The sequence below is a fragment of the Apostichopus japonicus genome, chromosome 13 (genome assembly GCF_037975245.1).
Source record: "Apostichopus japonicus isolate 1M-3 chromosome 13, ASM3797524v1, whole genome shotgun sequence".
Taxonomy (NCBI): domain Eukaryota; kingdom Metazoa; phylum Echinodermata; class Holothuroidea; order Aspidochirotida; family Stichopodidae; genus Apostichopus; species Apostichopus japonicus.
This window is the reverse complement of record NC_092573.1, coordinates 21,816,974-21,843,432: the sequence shown is the minus strand read 5'-3', so window position 1 is coordinate 21,843,432 and position 26,459 is coordinate 21,816,974. Positions and strand designations below refer to the sequence as shown.

Sequence of the window (26,459 nt, the reverse complement as noted above, 5' to 3'; positions counted from 1 at the left end):
GCGGGGGGAGGCAAAGAGGGGAGAGAGAGAAAAAAAAGAGAGACATGTTTGAGTGATGGTAGCAGCAGCTAGCTTACTTTTTGCATGGAATAATGAGCTTCTTTTACATCAAAGCACAACGCCCCAATGAACCATGTTTACATCTTAAGCAGATACTGTAAGATGACGAATACATACATACATAGTAACAACGAGGCATGAACTGAAATAGTAAGATTACATTATTCTTGGATGGAGTCTACCTACTATGTATGGCGCTATCTGAATAATGTATTTCCAACTGGGGCTGTCATTTTTTCAAAATTCTGAACCAAGCCGTTTGACATTCACAAATAATGGGATGTCTTTCCATTTACTGACGGTATGTAATACCCAAATGTATCAATAGATATTTGTTATATCTTTCATTTGTTTTGATGCTCTCAATAGATCAATAAAGGTAAATTACTGACCAAATTGAATAGAGTGCTCCTACTCTACTACTACTACATACCCGGAATAATTGTTTTACCAAATATGTACGACAGGGCACAATTAAAAGATTCTGTAGCCACGTTAACAGTTATTTGATATGATGGATGAAACATCCATGGTAAATTCTTTTTGTTTTAACTATCCGTCTATAATGCATAGAGCAGTATCCTAATGATGGATAAAATATTCAGGTATTTTAGAGAGTCGTTTAAATACCAGGGAGACTTTTCAAGAATATTCAAGCTAGTAACACTCAAAAGCAATGAAATGATACATCAAGAGCAAGCAACACACATAAAAAAGACTATGATGTCCCATTTTTTTAACCCCTCATGCATATTCGCTGCTTCATTTATGCGGTTTAAAATGAAAGTGGCTCATTGATATTTTCAGATAAAATAGATAGAATATGCTGATGTAGAAAGTTTTAAACAATGCTGTTAAGATTGTTGGTCGATTTGATTACATGGGTAGATACAGTAGAGTGTTAACTGTGTGGATAACAGACAATCTCAGAGTTATCACAGAACATACCATTACGTAGCAGTGTGAGACGTGTAAATAACTGAATGTAAATTGCTACAATATGATAGTTCTTCAAATCCAAACATGGCATACATATTATATATTAATTAATAACAAGATTCACATCAGCTAACATTATATCCTTTGTGAGCCATTTCCTTGCTCTGAAATGATATTTAACATTTATGAATTTCAACTAAAGTCTCTTGTGAAAGCCATAAGTGTCAGTGAAAGGTAAATGTTTTGTTAGTACTCTGGTTACTTTCTGCAGTGGGAACTCTGCTTTCATCATTACATCACAAAATCTTGAATATGTTATCAAGATGTTACAGTTCTTCTTTTGAAAAATAAAATATGAAACAATTCAAACAAAACCAAAAAAAATAAAAAATAAATAAATGAATGAAAAAAACAACAAAAGCAAAAACAACTTAGCACACTCAACAAAAAACAAAAAAAACAGCTTAGCAAATAATGTTACATTACATTTTTTACATTACATTCTCACTTGGCATTGAACATCGTTCAGTTTGTGTGTACAACAACTGTTCTTCATGTTTGTAATTCCTATTGCAGTTTCCTCATTTTATCAATAGTATTTTGCAAAGCAGTGCCCAGATAACTTAGTCTCTGGCAGAAACAGAGTTTGAGAAATACAGCATTTCTCTTGACATATTCTAGAGTTTCTGGAATTATCAAAGTATACCCCAGGCAGCTTTGGCAATTAAAGTCACCTAGGATAGTTAAACCAATCAACATTAATTATTGATGAGTCTTCAATAACATCCTACATTCCACGACTACTTGTTCAAATATTCTCCTTCTTTAGGTGTTGTGGTAACTTAGTGTTCAGAAACAGACCCTGAATGCAGCAGCACAGTCAAAAGTAGCTTTAATAAAAAAATAAAAAAAATTGTTCCAAACTACCCAAGCTAGGGGAACATTAGTTTTAACCTTTTTATTCCGAGTATTGGTTGACTCACCATCCTTAAGCAGACTCCAAGTGCTACAATCTAAGATGGTCACTTTCCTTTCTTTAATTAGGTAATTAAAATCTAATCTGTGACTGATCGGACTTAACGTTACATTAAAAAGCAGCATAAATTCTAGGTACCCAGACAAATATCAAAGACTACTCTTAATTAGCAAACAAAAGACTCAGTTCCAGGGATAGAAATTTGGTTGTTTTTCTTTAGAGCAGCTTCAAAGGCATAAGGTACATTTGTGTGTTTGACACACAATGTAGAGTATAGAGTATACTTCCACAACAGAGACAAATAATAATTCACAGCGGTTGATATAGCTGCAAGCAGTTCCAGATATAAACTTATAGATTGAATATTTCTGAGTGCGTTTCAAAAGGCCACTTATCACAATCTGCAAAGATAGTATCATATAGCTACAATACTTCATTTTTGACCCCTGGGAAGAACTTAAACTTAAATCTTTCTTGTTTCGAGGGTCTCCTGTATAAAGTAATTGATCAGCTCAACTGTCTATGGCTTCAGATCGTGTTTCAATCGTTACATTCGTCTCAATGACATTTAAGGATTTGAGGGAGTTTCCTTCCAGTACTGTTTTAGACTTTATTGAAAGCACTGTGCTGGTGACAGTAGTTTCTCTACGACTAGATGACACCCCATGATCAGAATTATACAGAGAAGTAGCTCCAACATTGTCTTCTCCTCTGCCTGCATTTAGGTCCAGCTCGACCTGTCTGTTGTCAGACATACCCGGATCTCCTACCTGCACAATTACACCAGATGATTCATTGCCCTCAATGGCCTCTAAATCCCTCACTTCATCAAGGTTGGTCATCTGAAGTGAGCCTGGACTGACTTCAATGGTTTCATCTTCTTGATATTCAAAGTCCTTGACACGTCTTTCAGCTTGGGTGAGGTCTGTGTCATTTCTGATGACGGCGTCTTCGAAATGATGATCAGTATCTTGTGTTCTTTCTATTGCAGTCTGCTGGACTTGTTGGCGCTTATCGGATACTTCAATGTCAGTGAGGACCACATCACCGCTTAATGACCGATGCTTAACATCTTCTAAAGACTCTAGCAAGATTTCTACTTCTCTGAAATCTTGTTCAGCTCGAGTGCACTTAGCGCCCTCTCTGTCAGCCCTGGCTTCTTCACTACATTCCATGTCTTGTTCCACTACTCCTGCGATCAGGTTATCCGGTTCATCCTCGATCTGTCTTTCATCACTACTGGTAAAACTGTCTGACAGATGTCTGGTAGGAGCAGCCACTTGCTTCTCATTCAACATTTCATCCTGACTTGAATCCCCTCTTGTCTCGTCCAGTAATCTATCATCATCAGAATCTGCTTCCTCCTGAACCAATAATCCATTATCAGCCATGATCTTTGCATTAGGCTCATCACTTACGTCTTCTGCTATGATACCTTCACCCACCTCTCCACCAACCACCTCCCTTTGAAGGAGGCTTTGATCTATGATGCCACTCCCAGCGTCTCCTTTCTTCTTACCTTCCCCTTCTCCCTCTTCAGTGTCTTTCTGACCCAGAGGTTGCAACCCTTTAATAATCACAGATTGCTCTGTGTCGCTGGAAATGTTTGGTTTCTTTTGGACCGTATCATCGACCGCAATTTCATCATGTTCACTTTCATCTGTCTCCTTGAAAGGAGCATCTTCATCTATTTCTTTACTGCGGCTCTCCTGGTCCACTTCTGAATCTGTGCCTTTGTCTGCACTCTCTCCATCCTCCATGACTGATTCTTGGCCTTGATCCTCTGATATTTCAGTCTCTGACCTCTCTCCTATTACATCTTCAATTTCTTCATAATTATAAGTCTTGCCTTCAAACTTAACAGTTTCCTGTCCACCATCTTCATCACCTCCAACCTCCTGACAGACATAGTTACTATGCTGTTCAAGAGATTTAGTGAGGTCCTGTTCCTCTTCTGCTCCCTTTGAGTCCTTCCTCTCTTCAAACAGTTCACCATCTTTGGTAACCGCTTCACCTTCTTCAACCGCCTCCTCGGAGAAGGAGCTACTACTTTCAAGAGATTTAGTGAGGCCTTCTACCCCTTCTGCTCCCTTTGAGTCCTTCTTCTCTTCTAACAGTTCACCATCTTTAGTACCATCTTCACCTTCTTCAACCGCCTCCTCAGAGAAGGATCTACTACTTTCAAGAGTTTTAGTGAGGACATCTTCCTCTTCTGCTCCCTTTGAGTCCTTCTTCTCTTCTAACAGTTCACCATCTTTAGTAACAGCCTCACATTCTTCAACCGCATCCTCGGAGAAGGAGCTACTACTTTCAAGAGATTTAGTGAGGCCTTCCACCTCTTCTGCTCCCTTTGAGTCCTTCCTCTCTTCTAACAGTTCACCATCTTTAGTAACATCTTCACCTTCTTCAACCACCTCCTCGGAGAAGGAGCTACTACTTTCAAGAGATTTAGTGAGGCCTTCTACCCCATCGGCTCCCTTTGAGTCCTTCCTCTCTTCTGACAGTTCACCATCTTTAGTAACATCTTCACCCTCTTCAACAGCCTCCTCAGAGAAGGATCTACTACTTTCAAGAGATTTAGTGAGGACCTCTTCTTCTTCTGCTCCCGTTGAATCCTTCCTCTCTTCTAACAGTTCACCATCTTTAGTACCATCTTCACCCTCTTCAACAGCCTCCTCAGAGAAGGATCTACTACTTTCAAGAGATTTAGTGAGGACCTCTTCCACTTCTGCTCCCTTTGAGCCCTTCCTCTCTTCCAACACTTCACCATCTTTAGTAACATCTTCACCTATATCCTGACAACAAGACCTAGCATCTTTGATGAAATTTGTAAGACCATCCTCATCTTCTGCCACATTTGCTATTTCATCCCTCATCTCTTTTCTGTCTTCCGGCAAACCACTATCATCCCTGTGATCTTCAGGAGGAACCCCAAATATGTTCTTGGAACTATTGTTCTTGTTCCCTTCACAGATAATTTCAGCACTTTTCCCTGGTTTTATGTCTTGACATAACAGAATTGCATCTTCTTCAGCCTCCATTTCTTTCATAGAAATAGCACCAGCATTAATCTTCTCTACACAGTCCTCTCTACAAAGAGCAGCCTCGGCTTTGCTAGAATCGACATTCTCCAAATGGCCAAAATCATTCAGTTTATCCCGAGAGCCTTTGCTTCCCGGGTCTTCCCCTTCCTCTAAGAATGATAAGTCTCCCATCTGAAGCTGTTCCTTTGTCTCTCCTCCACCTACTCCAAGTGGTTCGTTATCAGGATCCACATTCTTACTCATTTCTACTGAACAGTCCTCCTCCCTCAATCTTTCATCTGCCTCTGCTGTTTGATCTCTAAGAGAACTACTGTCCATAAAACACAAACCCTGATTGGACCCTTCTTCCCCATCATCACAAACAGATTTTCCCTTCAAGTTTAGTCCCCCTTCTCTCTCACCTGCATCTGTCTCTTCTTCATCTTCATCTCTCTCGCTAGGAACCTCACACTTTTTCTCTTCATCCTGGACACTCTTACTCTCACCAAAGACAGTTTGATGTTCACTAACTTCACTGATGGTGTTGCAACTTTCATCAACTTCTTCATCCTTCTCTTCAATGTCACTTTCAAGTTCTATCCTTGGACAAATTTCCTCACTTTCGTTCCTTTCAACACCATCTTCTTCTAGGTCGGCTTTACCGGTTACATCCTCCATGACATACCCTGAACTAACATCGTTAGCCTCTTCTTGCCAAATGGTGACATTGTCCCAAGTGCTTGTAGTGTTCCCCATCCTGTTTACATTTGAGTCCTGGCATTGTCCCCTTTCTTCTTGATGACTCATATCTGCATTCCTTGAACCAGCATCACTAGCCTCTTCTGGCAGCATTTTGTCTGACATATTTACAACATTTTCCTCGCTATTTGCATCTGTATCGTGACTCTGTCCATTTTCTCCTTCCTGACTCGCACCTTCACTAGCGATATCACTTACATCTTTGTCCAGACTTGTAACACTGTCCACACTTTTCTCTGGTTCTCCTTGACCGATCTCATCACTGCTTGGCTGTCTTTCTTCTAGTTGACTTAAATCAACAGTAACTGTAGTTCTTGTTTCCTCCACCCCATCCTCCTTCTTTTCACTTATCTCTCCCTTCATGTCACTTATTTCCATTCCCCCTTTGACCAACCCCACCCCTGTGTTACTTGCACCACTACCTTCCAATGCTACTGATGCATCTCCTGTTACGTATGAAGTTACTCTACCGTCACTGGCCAAATTGCTCTCTGAGCTACTACCATCTGGAGTACCCTGTTCCCCTTCTTCTTCTGATGTGTAGCCATCATCCACACCCCCATCCCCATCCTTCCTTGCCATTAAATTACCAACATTTTCATCACAATTAAATGGGTCTCTAATCACACCTGCAACATCTTCTGTGTGATCTCCCTTACAATCAGAAGGTAATGCCTGATCATCTCCATCCCCAGCATGTGACTGCAAACTTGGGTCACCATGTAAGGCTTCCACATTTCCTTTGCTTACATCAACAGATCCCCTCAGCGGTGCGTGCAAGGCTTTTGAAGAGGAGACGTTTGTTAAATCAACCTTCCCTAAGTCTGATTCCATTTCATTACTTGGAAACACTTTGTTACCACTTGCACTTACAACATACAGAGATTTCTCATCAACACTTTCATTGTTTACTTCATTAAGAGCACCTCTAGATACTTCTAGACTATCGTATACCTCGCCATCCCCCACAGATGACTCTTGTCTAGGCGGAGCATCTGAAGTAGTCTCAAACTCATGAGAGGTATTTCTTATCTCTACTCTCTCAGATGAAGAGACATCGACTCCGCCTGGACTGTTAATATAGTTTGGAGAAGGAGGAGGCTCTTCTTTCAGGCTACAACTCTGCAGTTCACTTACCGCATCGCCCTCATTTACCTCCTCTGATACCCCAATAATACCCTGATCAGACCTGTCACAATCCTCTGAGTCGGACAGTTCACCATCATGACTACTAATCTGTGGATCAGTTAAAGCAACACTGTAGTCTGAACTAGAATCTGAATTATAATCATCACCACTCTCATGCCTCTCCAAGGAGGGCAAAAACTCCTCAACCTCCACCTCATCTACCTTCTCCTCACCTTCGTTCAGAGTAGCACTGGCCAGATCTGTCACCTTGTCGAGCGAGTTGTCGATCTCCTTCTCGTGCTTCAGGACGAATGGCTTGATGAAGCGGTGGTAGAGGATGTTAGAGCCGTTGGATTCGATCGGGGCCATGCACCAGCCGAGGAAGATCATCTGTGATAAAAGGAAATAAATGGGGGTAATTACAACACTGCTTAGGGTAGAGTTGGTGGGCTTTGTAATGGATACAAATTGAAAGCATTACTATATGCCAGACGCATTAACCACTGATTTCTGAATATATAAAACCTTGTTTTGAGATACCAAATGTTTTTTTTTGAACATTTAACAACGAGAGAACATCAAACTGTCCCCCTCCCCCCCCCTCCCAAAAAATCAATTGTATTAGTGTGTTATACACTTGGAAAGTAAATTGAATGCAGCTGGCAAACCATTAATATATTAAGAAACTAAGAGACAGGTTTATCACAACCTTTTAAAACATACATTTCATATATCATATCAATGTGAGTACTGACAGGCAGTCATGTGCATTACCAAACTGGAATTGCTTATACTTCATAATCATGGGTTAAGCTTTTCTTCGTTTAATGTTTGACAGTAAAACAGAGAAAACTGCTTACAATTAGACAGGTTGAAGGTATATGCAAATACAGGTGAATATAAATTGTTATGATGTACAGGTGCAGCAAACATCTGTATTTCAAAGTACTGCATTGCACTAATGCTTAATTTCACATAGTTATTGAACTAGATACCAAAGGTCCTAAAAAAACTAAGGTTACATTTTCAGCTTCAACTGTCTCACCATCAATCTGGTTGTTGCTAATTAATGTCGCAACAGATTTTCAAGCCTTAAGAAAGCAGTGAACAGATGGAAACTAATAAAAACTTTAACAAGCCCACCGGTAATTTGAGAAGAGACATACCTAGCTGTGCCTACTTCAGTATAAGGAAAGGAATAATCTATCCGACATTGGATCACCCATTACTATGCAGAGATGCATAAATCCCTGAACAAAATCGAAAGATGTTTACCACTTTTTCTATACACAACCGACATTTTCACTATCCTGTAACAACGAAAATTAAACGATGTGAAAATTGCTATGCAAAATGTAAATACTAACTTATTCCCTGAAGAATCAAGTTTCAGACATTATCTGGACATTATTAATTTACCAGGCTAATTGCAGCTATTCAGACAAGAAGAAGAACTCCACATCTTTTGTTGTACTGTACATGATTGTTTCATAGTAACTTGAGTGAATCTGGTTAAAGTGGATACACATAGTAAAGGATGCAACCTGCTACATAAAACTTGACATCAAATTTGTATAACACGTATGATGTTCATATCAATACCATGAACTTGTGTATTACCAACATTGTGATTCTATTTGAGCCATTCTGACACAAGCCAGTGTCTAGACTATTTTACCATGCATTACAGTGCATATATGTGTTTCACATACACACAATCTAATATGCAACCTTTATAACACATCTGTTATTGGTCTACACTTTACCTTAACCAAGTAGTAAAATGGGAACCACGAAAGGAAAAGGTCTGTGAAGAATTCGCCGAGGCTGAAGGTGCCAAAGACAACCCAGTAGGTGAGCCATTGTGTATCGTCGTCTTTCCTCACACTCTCGATGGCCTTTACGCTGCGAAAGAAAGATAAGAAGAGAGAACATCCATGAATTCGAGAGCCAGAGGTTGTAAACGTCTCCTTGTTTACATCTCGCTGTGTCTTTCGCAGATCGATGTGTATATACTGCCGAAGATTATACGACTCCTAACCTTTGACCTACTGTACAGCAGTGTTGCTAATGTACTTCTGACATGACACCATCTTTGCATGGCATTATTTACATTTATTAGTATTAGGTTTTAAATGTGCAACGTTTAATCCCATAATCCTACAGAGATGAAAGAGACACTTTCTTCTACATTTCAATACAACTTTTTTGTCTATAGAAACTTTCAATACATTTGTTCAACTGAGGTACAGTAGGTGTGTTGGTGTATTGTGTATCGTGTTGATCAAAGCTGCTGTGATATGCTACATTTCGCATGTTACTATGTTACAAAAGGTAGTTTTAATTATATTGTTGTGTAATAAAATGCAACATCTTCAAAAATGTTTAGGGGATTTCATTTTATTGCCCGGATGGATTCACTGTTTGTAACTGTACCTGCTTGTACAAAATCTAATTTCTAATCTGCTATGTTTCTGAATTATGTTAGGGAGGTTTTCATACCCTTGACCTGTAATAGATTATGCATGATTTCGAATAACTTTAATACAAATTGAGGTTTGTTGCCAATTTTTTCTTCTTATCAATTTTGGGTGAGAAAAACCTCTTGACAGTGAATAGCCACCCAGTAAAACCCAATTATACCCTGTTTCATAATCAACCATTTTTCTGTTACAGTCAACTCAACTCTTACACTCAACAATCTTTCAAGTGACCTTATAACAGACAAACACTTGATAGCAATTTCTGGGCTTGAAATCAACAACCATGGCCTTCAGCAAATTGCTTGCATTCAACATAAAAAGTTGACAAAAAGGTTAGACTTAACAAACTGTAAAAAAAAAAGGTCAATTTAACATTAACAGATGTCCTTCAGTTCATTCCTTAATGTACACAATAAACTTTACCTCAGGAAAATGATCAATCCAGAATAAACTGTACACACTAGATGAGCTACTGTACCGCCCTCCTTTATCATCACTATGTACAGTAACTTACCATTGTATACATTACAAGGACAGGAAAGGTCAAACTGAAGGCTGTGTAAGCTATCTGCTTTATTATATTCTTTATCACTTGACTCATCTTAAAAATATAATAAACAAGACCTAGGACTGCTAAGCACACAGATTCGGTATTTCCTGAACAAATAGTCCTAACACAAGTTCAGCTTAGTCTGCAAACAGTACAGATATTGTTTCTTGTCGTCTGAAGCAATTCATAAAATCGCTACAGAGCACAATTTTAGCATCCACAGTACGTGTGAAACAGCTTGTAAAAACCTGTCTATGCAAACATGACAAAATGCTTGTAAGTACTACAATGTTGTGTAAAGCCATAAACTACCCTACAATTAGTACTAAGGGCTTTCACAACAGACTTTACAGTGCTCAGCTAAAAACTGTAATGTATTCACAAAGCCAATGAATTATTGATCAGAAAATGGAAAAATCAATTAATCACTTAGGGATATGTAATATCTGGTATCCTATACAGCCGGCAAATTTCTATTCAAATTTGCCGTTGTGAGAGATAAATTTATACAAGAAACATGTAGTAGATTTTGTACCCTTATATTGACTTTATAGCTTTGTTAATGACTCATGATTAAAATGTCTAAACCTCAAAACCATTAACGATGTTAAAAATAAATGGAATCATATTTCATATCCAGCTAATAGAACGAAAGAGTGCATGTCAAAGGATGCAGACAGACATTCAAAATTTGTAACTTTATCCTGAAGCCACTTTAAAATATTTGCCAGACACTACATAACAGTACAGTCTTGAATACCCTGTACGGACACCAACATTTTCCATCTGAAGTAGAGTTGCAAGAGGCTCCTTTAAGGCAAACAGTGAATGTTGATTTCAGAGTGCAGGGTAGTACCATACTGTTAAACAAGACTAATCAGGCAACCCTGCAATAAGCAGTAGAGATGTCTTAATTGCTCTTCATTATTTATCGTATGGACAGATGGCCAACATGTTAACTCTTTTGAGATGCATTTGAAGGATGGCTTTCGTCTTCCCATTATATATGAAGGTTGTTATATAGTGTGTATGAATGGTATGAAGCAGCCAGCACTCATAGGACAATTACCAATTAAGCATACATTCAAGTATCTGTACTCTTTGTAAAGTGGAAAAACGAAAAATACAGAAGCTGAAAATATCAAGTTCCTTCTTTCACTTTCTATTTGTTACAAACATGTAGAACTAGTACACAATATATTCTCTTTAAGTACTGTTCAGTAAGTGCTTGCATGTAAGTAGTTTAGTTCTTTTTTTCTATCTTTTTTTATTCTAATCTTCACGTTTGCACACACAATACAACTTGTCACAACGTAAGGCATACCATACAACTACTGTAGATATTCTGTCTACACACAAAGCCAAAGTGATGTGTTTTTGGTGTTTGACTTTGTGGCCATAAATTTAGCCTACCTAGTATTGTTTGTGTCACTATATTACCCCTTTAACCCACAGCTGTGCATTACTGGGACTGTATAAGGTCAGATACCTAGTTTTGCCCCTGAAAGTCAATATCTATTCTCCATTTTAAATCCATGTACAATAGATATGTCAAACATTGAATGCTAGCATGTGACCTTGTTGCTTTACAATGATAATGAAATATTACCAAACAATGACATACAAAACTGTTCAGGCAAGACAATGAAACAAGATCAATCACTAGAACAACAAGAAGAAGCAACGAAACTATTTCTATCGTTACACTCGTCAAAGAAAGGAATAGATTTTCTTCCACCTTTTGGCTACTGAGATCTTGTTAAATATTTATCTACCGTGATCCATGATCCATGTGTGCAGTGTGTCTATTCCCTTTCGAATGGACTCGTTTTTTTTTTTCTCTTTTGTATAATAGGATCAATTACTATGTACAGTATTACGGCAGCAATAATAACCTTGGTAACTAGTTTTTGTTCAAAATAAGGGTACTATACTATGTGCAATTACTGTCTACAGATGTACCAAGCTATACATGTACAAACACTATGCAGGCAATTACTGTCTACAGATGTACCAAGCTATACATGTACAAACACTATGCAGGCAATTACCGTCTACAGATGTACCAAGCTATACATGTACAAACACTATGCAGGCAATTACTGTCTACAGATGTACCAAGCTATACATGTACAAACACTATGCAGGCAATTACTGTCTACAGATGTACCAAGCTATACATGTACAAACACTATGCAGGCAATTACTGTCTACAGATGTACCAAGCTATACATGTACAAACACTATGCAGCAATTACTGTAGCCACTAACGACCAAAAACCTTGTATAATAATGAATACAATGCAATAGGGGAATAACTAAGTGAGTAAGTGTACACATTTTGCATTCCAAACAGTTTTGAAGTTTTACCAATGTTCGTTTTTGCAAAAAATGGTAACTTTCTGTGCATAAAAAAATTGCCTAGTGTTTAGTTATCTTTGAATACATATAGTAGCTGTGATCTAATTTGTCCATTTTGTATATATGATTCTTCAGAGTTAATCGCTGTACAATACAGAACATACTACATACATGTCCTGTTAAGCCCTGTATATTTAAGGATGTACTTCACTATAGCACAGGTGCAGTACAAACTGCGTCCCACTAGCAAACTTTACACAGCCAGTAGGGTTTTCAAATTAAAGCTCTCCATGTATTATTACAGTATGGAAATATACGGAATATGTACAGTACACATACAGTACTTTGCTATTTGTCATAGGATACAGAATTACGACAAAACGGACGGACTATGTATATGTAAAACTTTCTCATTTTTCATTTCCCATTTATTGCAATATTTTCATTTTTGTCACATGGGTATATATCCTGTTGCAGTGTTGCAGCCCACTGACTGTGTACAAATTCACTTTGGCACCTGGCAAGATCAATATCTTCACCCACTCTTGTGCTGAGGTACTGTATGTCCAGTGAACACACACAAATAGAATATTAGCTGTGTATTCATTCCCATTTTTTCATAATCTATAGTGTTTTGCTATTCAATATCATTGAAAATTATTCCCAATGCAATACAGCACAAACATGTACTGTTTGACTCAGCCATACTGTACTGTGGCTAAACCAGAGCATTACATGTACTGTAGCATACAAACAGAAAGTTAAAAGTTCACTTCATCTCTTATGTATGCTGTATTGTTATGTCCTTTGATTTGTTAATAACTATCATTGGAAGCGCTGTAACCTTGACCCTGTTAACATCTGCATTAGTAGGAATCAGTTCTCATCAGGACACCCGGACAGAGCTATTAATTCTGTGTGTAGAGAACACATACAGTACTGTTCGGTCTGTATCACAATTAGCAACCCTGCCCAACAATTGATACAGTAGTATTCATGAAGCAAACTTTAGGACACTCAATGACATACAGTATGTAAAGTATAAAGTAACTTCCTTCCCCAACTCTTCCATGTTGGGATGACCAAACTCAGGTCACCAAAATACAAGTCTTATGTCTCTAGACTTTATAGAGTTTTAACAAAGAAAAGTAAAAAAAAAACAATAGCATTACTTTAATCCCACATGTAAATGCTAACTGCAAGGAATCTAATGTTCATATATCTCTCTCTGGTCTTTTGACAACTTCTATTCAAATAAAGCCATTTTGCAACATAATATGTAATAATGTGACATGATTCTATTGGGTGCAATAAACTTCCAAATTCTAGATTTCAGTAGCTGAAACACACTATTTACAAGTTAATTCTGTGTCCTGATTCTGACAAACTGACTGCTCACTTGAAAATTGATCGCAAATCCTCATGAATATATTCACGTCTCCAAAACACCTCCTGATACAGTAGGTGTAGTGCTACAGGGAAACATTCCTTTCATGTATGTAGAATAGACTAAGGCCATGTGTGTACATTACAAGTATGCAAAGCCAAATGTCAAGTGATGCTACACTTGTAAAGATAAATACATATATAGTATGTACCTACATATCAAGTGCTTATGTGATTTTATCTTCCATATCAGTTTTCAAACTCGTTAAACTGTTATAAGGATTTATCTTTTTACTGTTTCATGATTACAGTACTTCAATACAATCTGCTCTGCCTCCCTCCCCCCCCCCCCCACAGAGAAACATTTACAACCATGACAATGACATACTAATTACTAGTTTAGCATTACAATGAGCATTAATTAAGGCACTAATTGCATAATTAATCTTTCATTAAGACTAAAGTTTATGCATTAATATGCACAGCATGGTCTATAACAGAAGAAACAAAACTTCTCAGAATTATCAGTGTGTCCTCTGATTATAAAATTATAAATTTTTAAATTGTACCACAAATCCCATGACAATAGTCAGTAATTAAAATCTTTGAGACCTGTGCTATTATATGAGGTTTTTGCAACATGAATGCCTCAGTTTCCATTGTTTTTAGTATTTTATCTCTAGCGGGGGAGGGGGGCAACTGATTAAAATTGTCGCTGGTATGTGCATACTGTACTGTACCACTAGTCCACCACTACCATACACTACTTATTTCAACGTACATTGTGTCCATGCACATACTGTAGTACCGAACAGTTAGTTTCAGACATAAACAGTAACTGGTATAAAGCTGTGAATCTATTTCTAAAGTGTTCACCACATAAAAAGATGGAATAGAATATAACAGGCAAATATATACCATTGGGGCAGCAAATCAATATGCTTTGCATAACTAGGTAGCTAGCAGTACTAAAACCAATGGCCCTTATGGGAGCTTTTCAGACTGAATGAGTTTGATGAACACAGTTATTTATGAAAAAGCTTTTACCTTAACAAAAGTCATGTTTCTCCAACATACTGTACTGTACAAAGTTATGTGGAGATGGCATAACTTGGTTTTATCAAGCAATGACGTGGTCCTTCTCTCTCACACCAAATATAGAGTTAATGGTCCATCTTCTGTATGGCGTGGTCCTTCTCTCTCATACCAAGTATAGAGTTAATGGTCCATCTTCTGTATGGCGTGGTCCTTCTCTCTCATACCAAGTATAGAGTTAATGGTCCATCTTCTGTATGGCGTGGTCCTTCTCTCTCACACCAAATATAGAGTTAATGGTCCTTCTCTCTCATACCAAGTATAGAGTTAATGGTCCATCTTCTGTATGGCGTGGTCCTTCTCTCTCACACCAAATATAGAGTTAATGGTCCTTCTCTCTCATACCAAGTATAGAGTTAATGGTCCATCTTCTGTATGGTGGGTCCTCTCCTAATTAATATACATCATCCTGCCGATATTAAGCCTGAGCAACATTCTAGAAGTTGCTCACTTTTGTTAAATATTACTACTTTGTGTACAGTAAGCTCTACACTGTGAAAATTATGGTTCATAATACCAACTACTGTGTCATTCCTGGTGAATGTCACCTTATTCATGTTACTAGGGTAACGACGCTCTATGCATGGTGAATGTCGCCTTATTCATGTAACAAGGGTAACAACACTCTATGCATATGTACAGTCTCTTAATTTCATATACCTTGGACAAGTATTTCAAAGCATCTTTATATTTTTCTGTAATCAGTCCAAGATATAACATACACAACCAGTTTACATGAGCTACTTTTAATCTCATCCATCTGTGATGACAAATAACCATCTTATCGAGGACGACGCCCGTTGCTGTTCCATTGATTTGCTTCAAGATGTCTTAGACCTATGCACTTTAACAATACCTCGCAAGGTCATACCCTGAATAGTAAGAAAGGTGTGTTGCTTACATCATCTGTGGGCACTTTTAGGCTAATGTCTAGACACAGATACAAGCTTTATCTAGTATTATACTAGTACTACAGATACAACTGATGTGTACTTTGTACACTGTACAGTATACATGGTAACGCCCTTGTAAAATGCTGTATAGTAGTAGTCTCAGCACTCAGTAGTCATATATGTATGTAATATGTATGGCTCTAACTTTCTAAGCACACTCTGAGACTAACACAATACAGCATTTTACAAGGGCGTTATCATGTATACTGTACAGTACTAGTAGTCTCAGAACTCAGTAGTCGTATATGTAAGTATGGCTTAAACTTTCTAAGCACACTCTGCAGGCCATTAAAAAAAAAAACATCAGTATTGCCACCATATATTCTAGATGGTCAAATATTGATCACTAATGTTCTTCAGTAACTATTTTATAATTTGGCCTCAAAACATTTCCCTGAATTAGGAGGCTTAAAAAGTCAAACTTACACTTAAATTTTACAATATACTGTATGTACCATATTCTCTCATGTGGTAGACAAAATTTCTTCTCAAAATATGGAATATTACTTCTTAACAAGAAAAAAGCCACCGGCTATTCCTATTATTAACTCCTATCCTATACTATACACAGGTATAGTACATCACACAGACAATACATTTTCATTCCTAATCTTTCTGAATCATAATGCAACGTAATAAAGTTCATTCATGCATACACACTACAGTAGTACACAAGAGCACTTGGATCAATATTTTTTGTGCAATTACCCATCCACGCACGCTTCAAAATGATCATCCTTCGAAATAAAGTGAGACCTGCTGATTATAACTGAAGATCTAAATTAAGACTGCGGCCTACTGAATCTTCGTTTCTTCTCATCTGATGTAGACACACACGATACTGTGTACATGAAGTAGTATATATGTAATAGTACAGTACATATACAGCAGCATACGTAAAAAGCAGCCCGGATAAATAAAGGCTCAAAATTAAAATTTGGTTGCAAGGGATCTCAGTTACTATGTAAACACAAGTATTGTTCTCACAAAAAGGAAGGGCAGTTGATTGCATGTCACTATAGAAGTTATAATCTATTAATTTTCTACAGTAAATACTCTATCCAGATTCACTATACCCAATGGCACTGGCTTCAGTGTAATCCACACAGTCTTTGTGCTCATGATCTGTTAAGTCTGTGTCTGTGTCTAAAATCCATCCATTTCAGGGAATAAGGGATTTCTTTCGTGGCTCAATGACTGTGCATAATTATAGCCAATTTTATGCTCTGTGATACATTGTTTAGTCATTGTACATTCTAGGTCCAGACAACAAAAAGTCTAGACTAAGACTTAGCACCAATCCTAGGTAACACTGTCACTAACGATGTCTACATTAAGGACCTACAGTAGATAACACTTGCAGGTATGCACAATAAGTGGCTGTTAAACGAATGAAAGAGTAAACATCTGAATATATTCCTGATTATGTGAGTTACTCCATCACTGCAAATAAAGTGGAACCTGCAGTGTCTTGCTATGAGAATGCTAAATATTTTACATTTAGCCTTTCCCATGATAGGCCTTGGTCCCTCACAGGGGTAGATACAATTATTGTGACCTTCAGGGGGTATATGACTCTGACATCTTTAATATGCACAACTACAAAACAGTATAACGAAGCATGGCATAGATAATACCATGATTGAGGCACATATAGTAAGAACTACACATCAACATTAGGCATTTGTCAATACAGAGACTAACTGTAGATCTCAGGCAAAAAGAGCATACAATAATTTATTCAAACTTGAGGCTTCCGATTCACTGCCAACTTCCACCCCAACCTGGGAATGTTAATCATCATCAGCAAGCAGTTAGATCCAAACTGAATCCTGGGAAGACTTAGACTTCATCTTGACCTGAATTCAATCAAGTGTAAACTATTCAAAATACACGCATGACTTGAAACCACAGGGTTGTGTGCTGTGCGGATCCTTAGAAATATCATGCATGCAAATCTGTCAGTTTCATACTGAACTGACAATATCAATATAAACAAGCAGGCATATATTATGTTAATTTCCAATAATTATTTTGTAGGGGGGTGGGGGGGGGGGGTGGAGGAGAGGGTGGGGTGGGGAGGTGGAGAGAAGAATACTTCATTTAGCAAAAGGGAGTCAAACCCATGGAGGGAAAAATATTGATGGTCATCTGGTTGTCCTGAGACGACCAAATTTCTGTTGGGACCACCAAAATCAGCTTTTGGTGGTTGTCCAGGCGGACAGCTCATTGTTTATATCAAATTCAGATTCTACTGTAACCAAATGACCCGTAAAATGATTAATTGGTTCCATCATCCATCACTTTGGAGATACTGATATAAAAAATCATAGTGGTAGGCCTGATAAGTTTAACTGGACCACAGCTGGTGTTACCAAACCTACACATCTCTCCCACCGTGTACATACTGGTCATTCTTCTTTGATGTTGTGCTATACAGATAACCAAAGACCTAGTTGTTGGACTGACAACCAGAAATAATTTGCCCAGACCTAAGACTTACCTCTGATAAGCAGGATAGACAAAGCCCAAGAAGGTACTTAGGAAGGCGGCAGCATAGCCGAAGATCAACCAAAGGGCTAAGACAGCAACGAAACCTAAACAGATTAAAAGAGAAAGGAGAGAAAACAAAACATATTTAACAGTGCCAAACAACAAACAGTGTTCCATCACATTGAAAATATTAAATACAAAGTTATAAACTAGTTGAAAAACTTTTTTGCTTGATCACAAAGTTGATGACAGTATTATAGTTTCTTACTTCAAGTAACAATATAAAGTTTGCATTTTCTTTTAAATTTTGTGGGTACCAAATGTGCTGTACGTAGTTCAGTTAAAACTTTTGTATGTAGGTATGTTAAATTCCTACTGTACTCATAAACTTACGAAGAGAGACATTATTTTGGGTCCATTAAAGTACTATCCTCCTCCACATTCAAATTTGTAGCTTTTCAGGTTATCTCTCCAGAGGGAAGTGTTCTAAAACATGTTACTTTACCAGGTGGACTGACCAGACCCATAACACATATTCACAACTGTTAGATATATACATTAATGGTAAATGGATCATAAACATTGTGTTAGTAGATATTCATCTACGGGACTTTAGTCCCAGCACACAGCCATGCTATTAACTAACCGACACATCTTGCACCAGTTGTTACAGTTTTCACCATATGGAACTGAACAGCTTTAAAGTACAGTGTTAGCATATCACTTCCCGAATTATCAGAATAAACAAATGAAGGTCTTTACATCTACAGTACGAGGGGACAGCTGCTCCATTTGTCAACAAATACACATTAACACCAACATTACAGTATAGATCTCACAAACAAGAAAAGAGAAGAAAAAATACTGAAATAAAACTATTTTACCTGCTCCACACTGAATGTAAGCCTTCTCCATCCCTTCCAATAATAAATTTTTCTCACCGTTAACTTTTTTCAATATATGCGTATTATTCTCTAACACTGATTATAACACAACGCCTACAGTACAATATATATATTGTTCACAATAATTGCTGTGACAGCCACGTGTACTTTAGCCCTCACTGTAGTGTTCCAATCAATAACATCCAAATCATCCTTGGATCATAGCAAACTAATGCTGTTTACAATTATACAGCACTTAACTGCTATCAGTTCTAGCCAACAACATGGGCTGAGAGTGACGTTAATGTGCTGTCATTCCTAGTTGACACGCCACAACTTAACTGTGCACGCTGCACCGTCTATAGTACAGGCAAGATGACTGTTGATTTCAAGGTACAGTAGCTAACCAGTCATTTCCCTGCCATGACTCTTCACTTGCTGTTCACATCTGATATCTCGGTAGAGACAGGAAGAGGGCAACAAGGCTAAAATTCAATTTTTCCTGTCTCTGATTAGAATCAGGCCTGTTCAACCTGCCATAAATGAGAAGCCAGTTTAAATTGAAAATGACCTGGCATCTGCAACATGTCCCTTTTTTTGCAGATACATAAATACCATGAGTTTAGTTGAATATCCTAAGTCAAGTGTGGTGGTACCAAATGTGGTAGTACCATCCATGAGTTAAGTCAAGTATCCTAAGTCAAGTGTGGTGGTATCGAATGTGGTAGTACCATCCGTGAGTTAAGTCAAGTATCCTAAGTCAAGTGTGGTGGTATCAAATGTGGTAGTACCATCCGTGAGTAAAGTCAAGTATCCTAAGTCAAGTGTGGTGGTATCAAATGTGGTAGTACCATCCGTGAGTTAAGTCAAGTATCCTAAGTCAAGTGTGGTGGTATCAAATGTGGTAGTACCATCCATGAGTTAAGTTGAGTATCCTATATTTAAGTCAAGTGTTGTGGTATCATATGTGGTAGTACCATTATTCACCATGTCGAACCTCAATTTATCAAGTGTGTTACTATGTACAACATAGCAAACACAGTATGTCAATTGTAGAGTAGATCTAGTATATACCTACCATCAAGTGTACTAAGTAGAAAACCATTAGCCAAGTACAGTAATGGTATCATTAAAACCTATTCCAACGGAGGGAAATTTGCATTCAATTTCTAGGGGTTGCTTTTTGAAATTACATTTTGTATGAAAAGTGAATCAACAAGTGTGATGTAATACGATAGATGCCCAATTACAAAACTGGCTTGATATTTTTGATTATAGATATTTAAATGATACATTTAGAATAGTAGACTAGCATTAAACAACTAAATGTCTGCAGCTGATACTGATACCCTGCCTTCAATGTCAATATTAACGTAGTACTTGATGATAATATCATTGGACAAAACTTTTCTCATCAATCATCCCTGAGATTTGAAAAAAATGATCACCGCTCACAGTTCTATCTCGCTTACCCTTCCTTCCCTCCTTTAGCCCTACACATTTTAACCCCAACCCTCTTGCATAACATTCCTAACAACTCTGTGACCATCATCCATGTACCTTTAATGCCAGGATTTGAAGGGATCAAATGATATTCTTCACAGTGTATAATGAAATTGGGTAGACCTTTCTATCGTCAGGGATCACAATGATTACATCCAACCGTCACAAATTACCGTGCTCTACCACAATAAGCTCTGTGATGTTTATGACATCATTCTGGTTCTAATGTCTTCTTTAAACCTACTGTTGACAATGTACCTACATTACTTCCGTCATGCCATGATCTTTGAATACTAAATTTGATGACAGAGTCCTTACACTGGAAAAAAAAAGTGCAATCATATATCAAAGGAACAGCTTGCCCAGATAGACACAAATAATCCATGGAAACTGCATAAAATGTTCTATGAAATTAATTTTATATTATTCTTTCCCTTATGTGATATATTTGGAGATTCTTAAATTCCATTTCATATTTAAATAAAAGCAACAACATGTTTAAGTAGTCTTTTTTCTTTCAAGCAAATTGCAGTTTGGGATACATGTACTGAATTAAACAAATACAATAGTTCCAACTGTGTAATGTCATAGTCAAATTACTACAGTATGAAACTGAGTATGGTTTTGTGGTTGTCTGTGAGATAAATTAGATGTGATATAAGAAATCCCAGGGACCTGGTTGTCATGACAACATAGTCTTCAAGCAGTGAGAAAGCCACTTGTCTGTCGAAAAACAAGTAATTCAAGAGGAAGAACAGGGTTGTTGTCAGCAATACTATGCCCTTGTAGTTCATGTTTAGATATGCCTTCTCTCAAAACTATTAAGTAATTCTTTCAGCCATGTTTGATATTTGCATCATAAAGCAAAAAGAAAGAAACTTGATCTGATATAGAATTAGTAACAGAGCACCCTTAACATTTCTTAACTCCTGTCAGGGAATGATTTATCTGGTATAGCATTGCAAAAACTGGCAAGTTGTTACACAATTGCAAAGATTTATCTATAGCAGTTTTTGTACACAGGGAAACGAACCATTATATATTTATTAAGAGACAATCATTTATTTGACCGTATTGCAGTGCAAAATGCTACATGCAAAAACTGGCAAATTGCTACACAAGTGCAAAGACATATCTATAGCAGTGTTTGTAAACAGGGAAACGAACCATGGGATAATTTATTGGGGTCAAAGTTCAGAGCCCTCCACACTGCTCTGCTAAATTTGAATACTAACTTATTCCCTGGCTTTTACAAATTGGCTCGCCAGCTCACCACTGGGGGTTCAAAGGCTAGTCAAGCACAAATTTATTTGAACTTTTATTACATAATAAGATCATTGTTTCAAGTTTATTTTAGGTTGTAGTTATGTTTTCAGTTTTATGTTGAAACTTTGATACTGCCAATAACAAATTTAGAAATCCAAAAGGAACCAGTGATTCCTTGCCAAATTTATGTGCAAAAAGTTAGTGTAAGAAGGATCTTTATAACAACTATAAACTTGATCCAAGCTTCAATATTTGAGTGATCATTGTTTTTAAAGCAGCATTTTGCGTTGGGTCGCTTTTTTCCACCTTTTTAACATGTGCATCGATTTTTTTAGATGTATCAATCATAAAACAGCAAACTAAGATACCATCCAAGTTTCACCCTGCCAAGAGCGTTAATTAGCGAGTAATTAACGATTTATGTCGATAACGAGTAAAAGTGTCCTCGACAAAGTTTTCATATCTCCAAATCCACTAGTTTGAATTCCACCAATCAGTGAATAGTATGTTTATTCATGAGCATTTTGCGTTTGATCGCCGTTTCCTACATTTTTGACATGTCTATCGAGTTTTTTACATGCATCAAAATCACAAAACAGCAAATTAAGATATTAGCCAAGTTTTTCCCTGCCAAAAACGTTAATTGGCGAGTATTCCACATACAAATTAATCGCATTCAGTTCCCAAACCCACTAGTTTGAATTCAACCAATCAGAGATGCAGGTTTAGTTATGAGCCGTTGCTAAAAATAGATTCAAGACTTTGCCTTGGTACAACCAAGGAGTTGTCAGCAACTCCCTGGTACAACTGCCATATAGACTGTACACAAATCAAACGTGGTGTTATATTACGTATCTGTCAATGACGTTCGTAGTGTTTAAATATTCATATTATGGGCGAGGTTTATTGGGTTCCCAACGGAAAATATCTTGGAGAACAACAAAGTTGAAAGTTGCAATTTTTTCGACTTTTATGCCACCATTTGAAGTAAAATATAAATAGATAAGCTAGTTATGTATGTCGTTATGGCACAGTGGAGTCAGTGAGGTTGAGAAAAATCATAGAAAAGGACGCAAAATGCTGCTTTAAGGTTTTCAGACTTTTGACCTCTGCTGGGCTCAATTGACCTTTGAACTTCACTAATTCCATTAGGGAACTTTTGCTGGATAACTTGCATCTGCATACTACATGAAGATCATCTAACCTGCACTCTTTGAGTAGTTGTGTTTACAAGCTCTGTGGCATAACACAGAAACACGCATATATACACACCCCATCCCCACTGCATATATATTGCCTTCTGCTAGGAATCAATACAAACTGTTATCAGAATGCAGCAGAGCAGAAAATTAACAATTTAAATATGATTTAAATCTATAATCCAAATATCTATCATCCAAATATCTATCATCTAAATATCCCTTGATCCTTCAGTACAACATGAGAAACTGTTGAAGGCAAAGAGCATACATGTGCTGCACTATGTAAAGCAAGGTACTACTGTAGCACTGATATAGTACGGTAAATTAGCTTCCAGGATTCAGCTTTCCATCCATGACAAAGAACACTGAAAACTAGCAAAACTGCATACCACCACATAATTCCATCAACCCACAGAAAACCCAACCCTGAGTAAAGTGTTTGCACAAAAACAAGGCATAACAAAAGCTGGTGACAAAGGTTAAATGCTTTGTCAAACGGAACTTCAGACAGACACTCTGCCAAATAGGTATTAATCCTGTATGTGTGCATAACCGTACAGCCAGATATAACAGAGAGCTGTCAATGTAGAATTTAACAGTGCTGATCAATGTCCATGATGCTATCAATTATATACATCATCCTGATCGCCACAGAATCTAATATGTTGTTCAATGGTGGAGACTATGGAAGTCTTCCTTTGGTTTAGGCTTCTATCAAATGGAAATTTAAATCCCAAATGAATGATTTGAAATCATAAGAACACCTTTCCTCCAAAAATTCTTATAAATCCAAAAGGTTGGTCACAATCAGTGAGAGAGAAATCAAACATTTTGCACACATACGAGTGGACAGTCTCATGCTAACATATATCTAACAACAATGTAGCCCTATCATGTCTCCTTGCTTGTCCTTCCTGATCTCATTATTCTACATTGGCGAAGTCTCCAGGATCTCCAATCTATAGCCTTAATCTGGTGTCGATGTTATGTTGTTTTGTTGGTAATGACTGGCACAGTGGGACTTTCAAGCATGATGCTACAGGATTTTCAACAGCAGAATTATTCTTAAGACATAAATTTGAAGGCCCAGGGGAGTTGGCACACAAGTGGAGATATGAGGGGAGGATAAGCAAGTTGGATCAGGAGGAGTATTATTTCAAGGCTAGGGAAATTGGGAGACAAGGTATTGCCAATAACATACCCAATATCAAATCTGAGAAGTAACTTTTGTGCAAATTTGGCACTGAAATGGAGGGGGCTGTATACTGTGAAAGTAAAGCTGTCTCTTGTGAATGTTCTGATACAAGATGAATCTGGGCATGAACAGTGAGCTCATTCTGATCAACTTAAATTAAAATTGCAGCAATCTCTTTTAAAAGAGAGGGGGGATTGTAGGGTTAGTAATTCTGTTTAACTGTTATGTAGAGTAGTTTGTATTGTATTGTTTTGTATTGTATTGCATGCTAATCATGCCATTGTATTCAATGTTATGCAGTATTATGTTACGGTCACTTGTACTGCTGTAATAATGAACAGAATGAAGAGAATGCTGTCAGTAGAGCACAGACCTTCAAACTGTAATTCTCATTGCTTGTCTCCCCCCCCCCCCCAACTCCATCTCTCACTATTCTACACGAGAATATAGACACTGAAGTATAGCTTAAATTACCTGAATTTTAGAAACCATTTGTAAATTCTAATTTAAATTTGTACTAACACTTTATTGCTTTAATTGGGGTGTTAACATTTAAACTCCATGCTTTTGCTGACAAATTTATGACTACAAAATGTAAGGTCTGCAAAAATTGTATGGCTCAATGAATGAACACGATTGTACATTTTGGTGAGACTTGCAACATTTCTGCAATGTGAACTATGATCTATGCAAGGAAATGTGACTCAAGGGGCAACAAAATATTACAGGGAGAGTGGATGCTGGAAGTTTCCAAATCATGGAACCCAAGTACTAGACGTGGTAATTCCTCAATGAAATTTTGTTTAAACAAAATATCCTAAATAATGACATTTTAAGAGATTGAAATAAATGGAAATAAATGAAAATAAAAAGTTTCACAAAAACAGCTGCCATACCATCAGCTGTACCTCCTTGTCATGAGAACCTAGCAAATTTGTGACTTTGCAGGGGCCAACTGGCATACCAGCTCTGGTATACTAGGTGTTATGCCTAGGCCCTAGCACCAGGCAGGTTAGCCTAGTGTAGGTTAGTTGAGGATAGTGAAAAGTTTAACATTCATTTTTGAAGAAAATTTCTCCTTGCAGAATAAGGTGAAATTGAAATCAAACCAATTTTTTTGTCATCTTGAAAGAAAGCCATTCTCGTTTTTTTTTTGGTACCCCATGTCAAGGCTAATGAACTTACTTAGGCTAAGCCTAGCCTATGTTCCTTGTTTGTTAGTCCTTATGCGAAGTATATTATTACTAGACCTAGGCTGAGCTGGTTACAGGTTTTATTGACTTCAAATGAAAAGAGCCATAATTGTTGGCTAGGTTTTTTTTTAATCCGAAATAGTAGTAGGCCTATTACTAATACTAAAACTTTTTGGAAACACATGACTATGACACGGTACACTATTGCGCAAGAAAGATTACATGGCACCCAACTGCAGAATAGGCTTTCTTACACTGTGGTGAATATGCTAACGTTTAAACCTATACACAGAATGTAACATTAGGCTAAGCCTCAGAACTGGGTTCGGTCACAAATTGCATTGCCTACCTGCCACAAAGTAAGTCCTTTTAACTCCTGTCTTTTCCTCAATTTGGGCTAACAAATCGGTGAAGGCATTTTTCTCGTATAGTACCTTCTCAAATTTGGCTTTGTATGGTTCGAGTGCGGCTGCCATTTTGTATAAAGATGAACAATACCTGCTTCATGCGCGAGACTTGCGGATGAGAATTGACTTCAATACTGGTGCAATGCAAACACACTATACAGTGTCTCTGGAGAAATAGGTACACACTGTACACTGGTATAAATGTACTACCCGTTGGTTATGTAGAAACCATACACTGAAAACATGATAATTGTGCATGACCTTCTCAGCATTGATAAGAGAGGGCAGTGTTGCCAAAATGTGTGAGTGTAATGGAATTCTACTGCTGAATGCTAATCTAGCTCGAGCCAGGAATATAATTGCATACTAAGTGAGTTGTATTTGCCAATAAATAAATACATTGAAGCCACATGATATGTGTTTATATCTGTAACGGTGTAATCAAACCAGGGAGTTGTTATGGGACTCCCTGGTCAAACCAGGGAGTTGTTACCAAACCCACCCGCCCCAACGTCCCTTTCTTCGCCATCCAAAATAAATGGCCAAAGAAATCGTGAGCTAATCAAAATAAATCGTATATGTTTATGAAAAATATGTATGTTT

General features: G+C 37.5%; 2 protein-coding genes across 3 annotated transcripts in view; both read right to left on the bottom strand.

The window, feature by feature from the left end:
- The window catches only part of LOC139978324 (receptor expression-enhancing protein 5-like), a 29,179-nt gene extending 3,124 nt beyond the window's left edge, over positions 1 to 26,055 (bottom strand). The window contains exons 1-4 of one of the 2 annotated variants that reach the window (XM_071988407.1): positions 25,799 to 26,055; positions 18,217 to 18,310; positions 8,652 to 8,790; positions 7,119 to 7,275 (exon numbers count right to left, since the gene is read on the bottom strand). In XM_071988407.1, coding sequence (XP_071844508.1) covers positions 7,119 to 7,275; positions 8,652 to 8,790; positions 18,217 to 18,310; positions 25,799 to 25,925 — 517 coding nt within the window. In that variant the 5' untranslated portion in view covers positions 25,926 to 26,055. Of the gene's footprint in view, positions 1 to 7,118; positions 7,276 to 8,651; positions 8,791 to 18,216; positions 18,311 to 19,090; positions 19,146 to 25,798 lie in introns of those variants that run through there. The other variant, XM_071988409.1, reaches the window with a different exon arrangement.
- Positions 5 to 7,112, bottom strand: LOC139978322 (uncharacterized). The gene has a single exon (XM_071988403.1). It carries the CDS (start codon positions 6,589 to 6,591, stop codon positions 2,488 to 2,490), a length of 4,104 nt encoding a protein of 1,367 aa, XP_071844504.1. The 5' UTR covers positions 6,592 to 7,112; the 3' UTR covers positions 5 to 2,487.
- Positions 26,056 to 26,459: the final 404 nt, after the last annotated feature.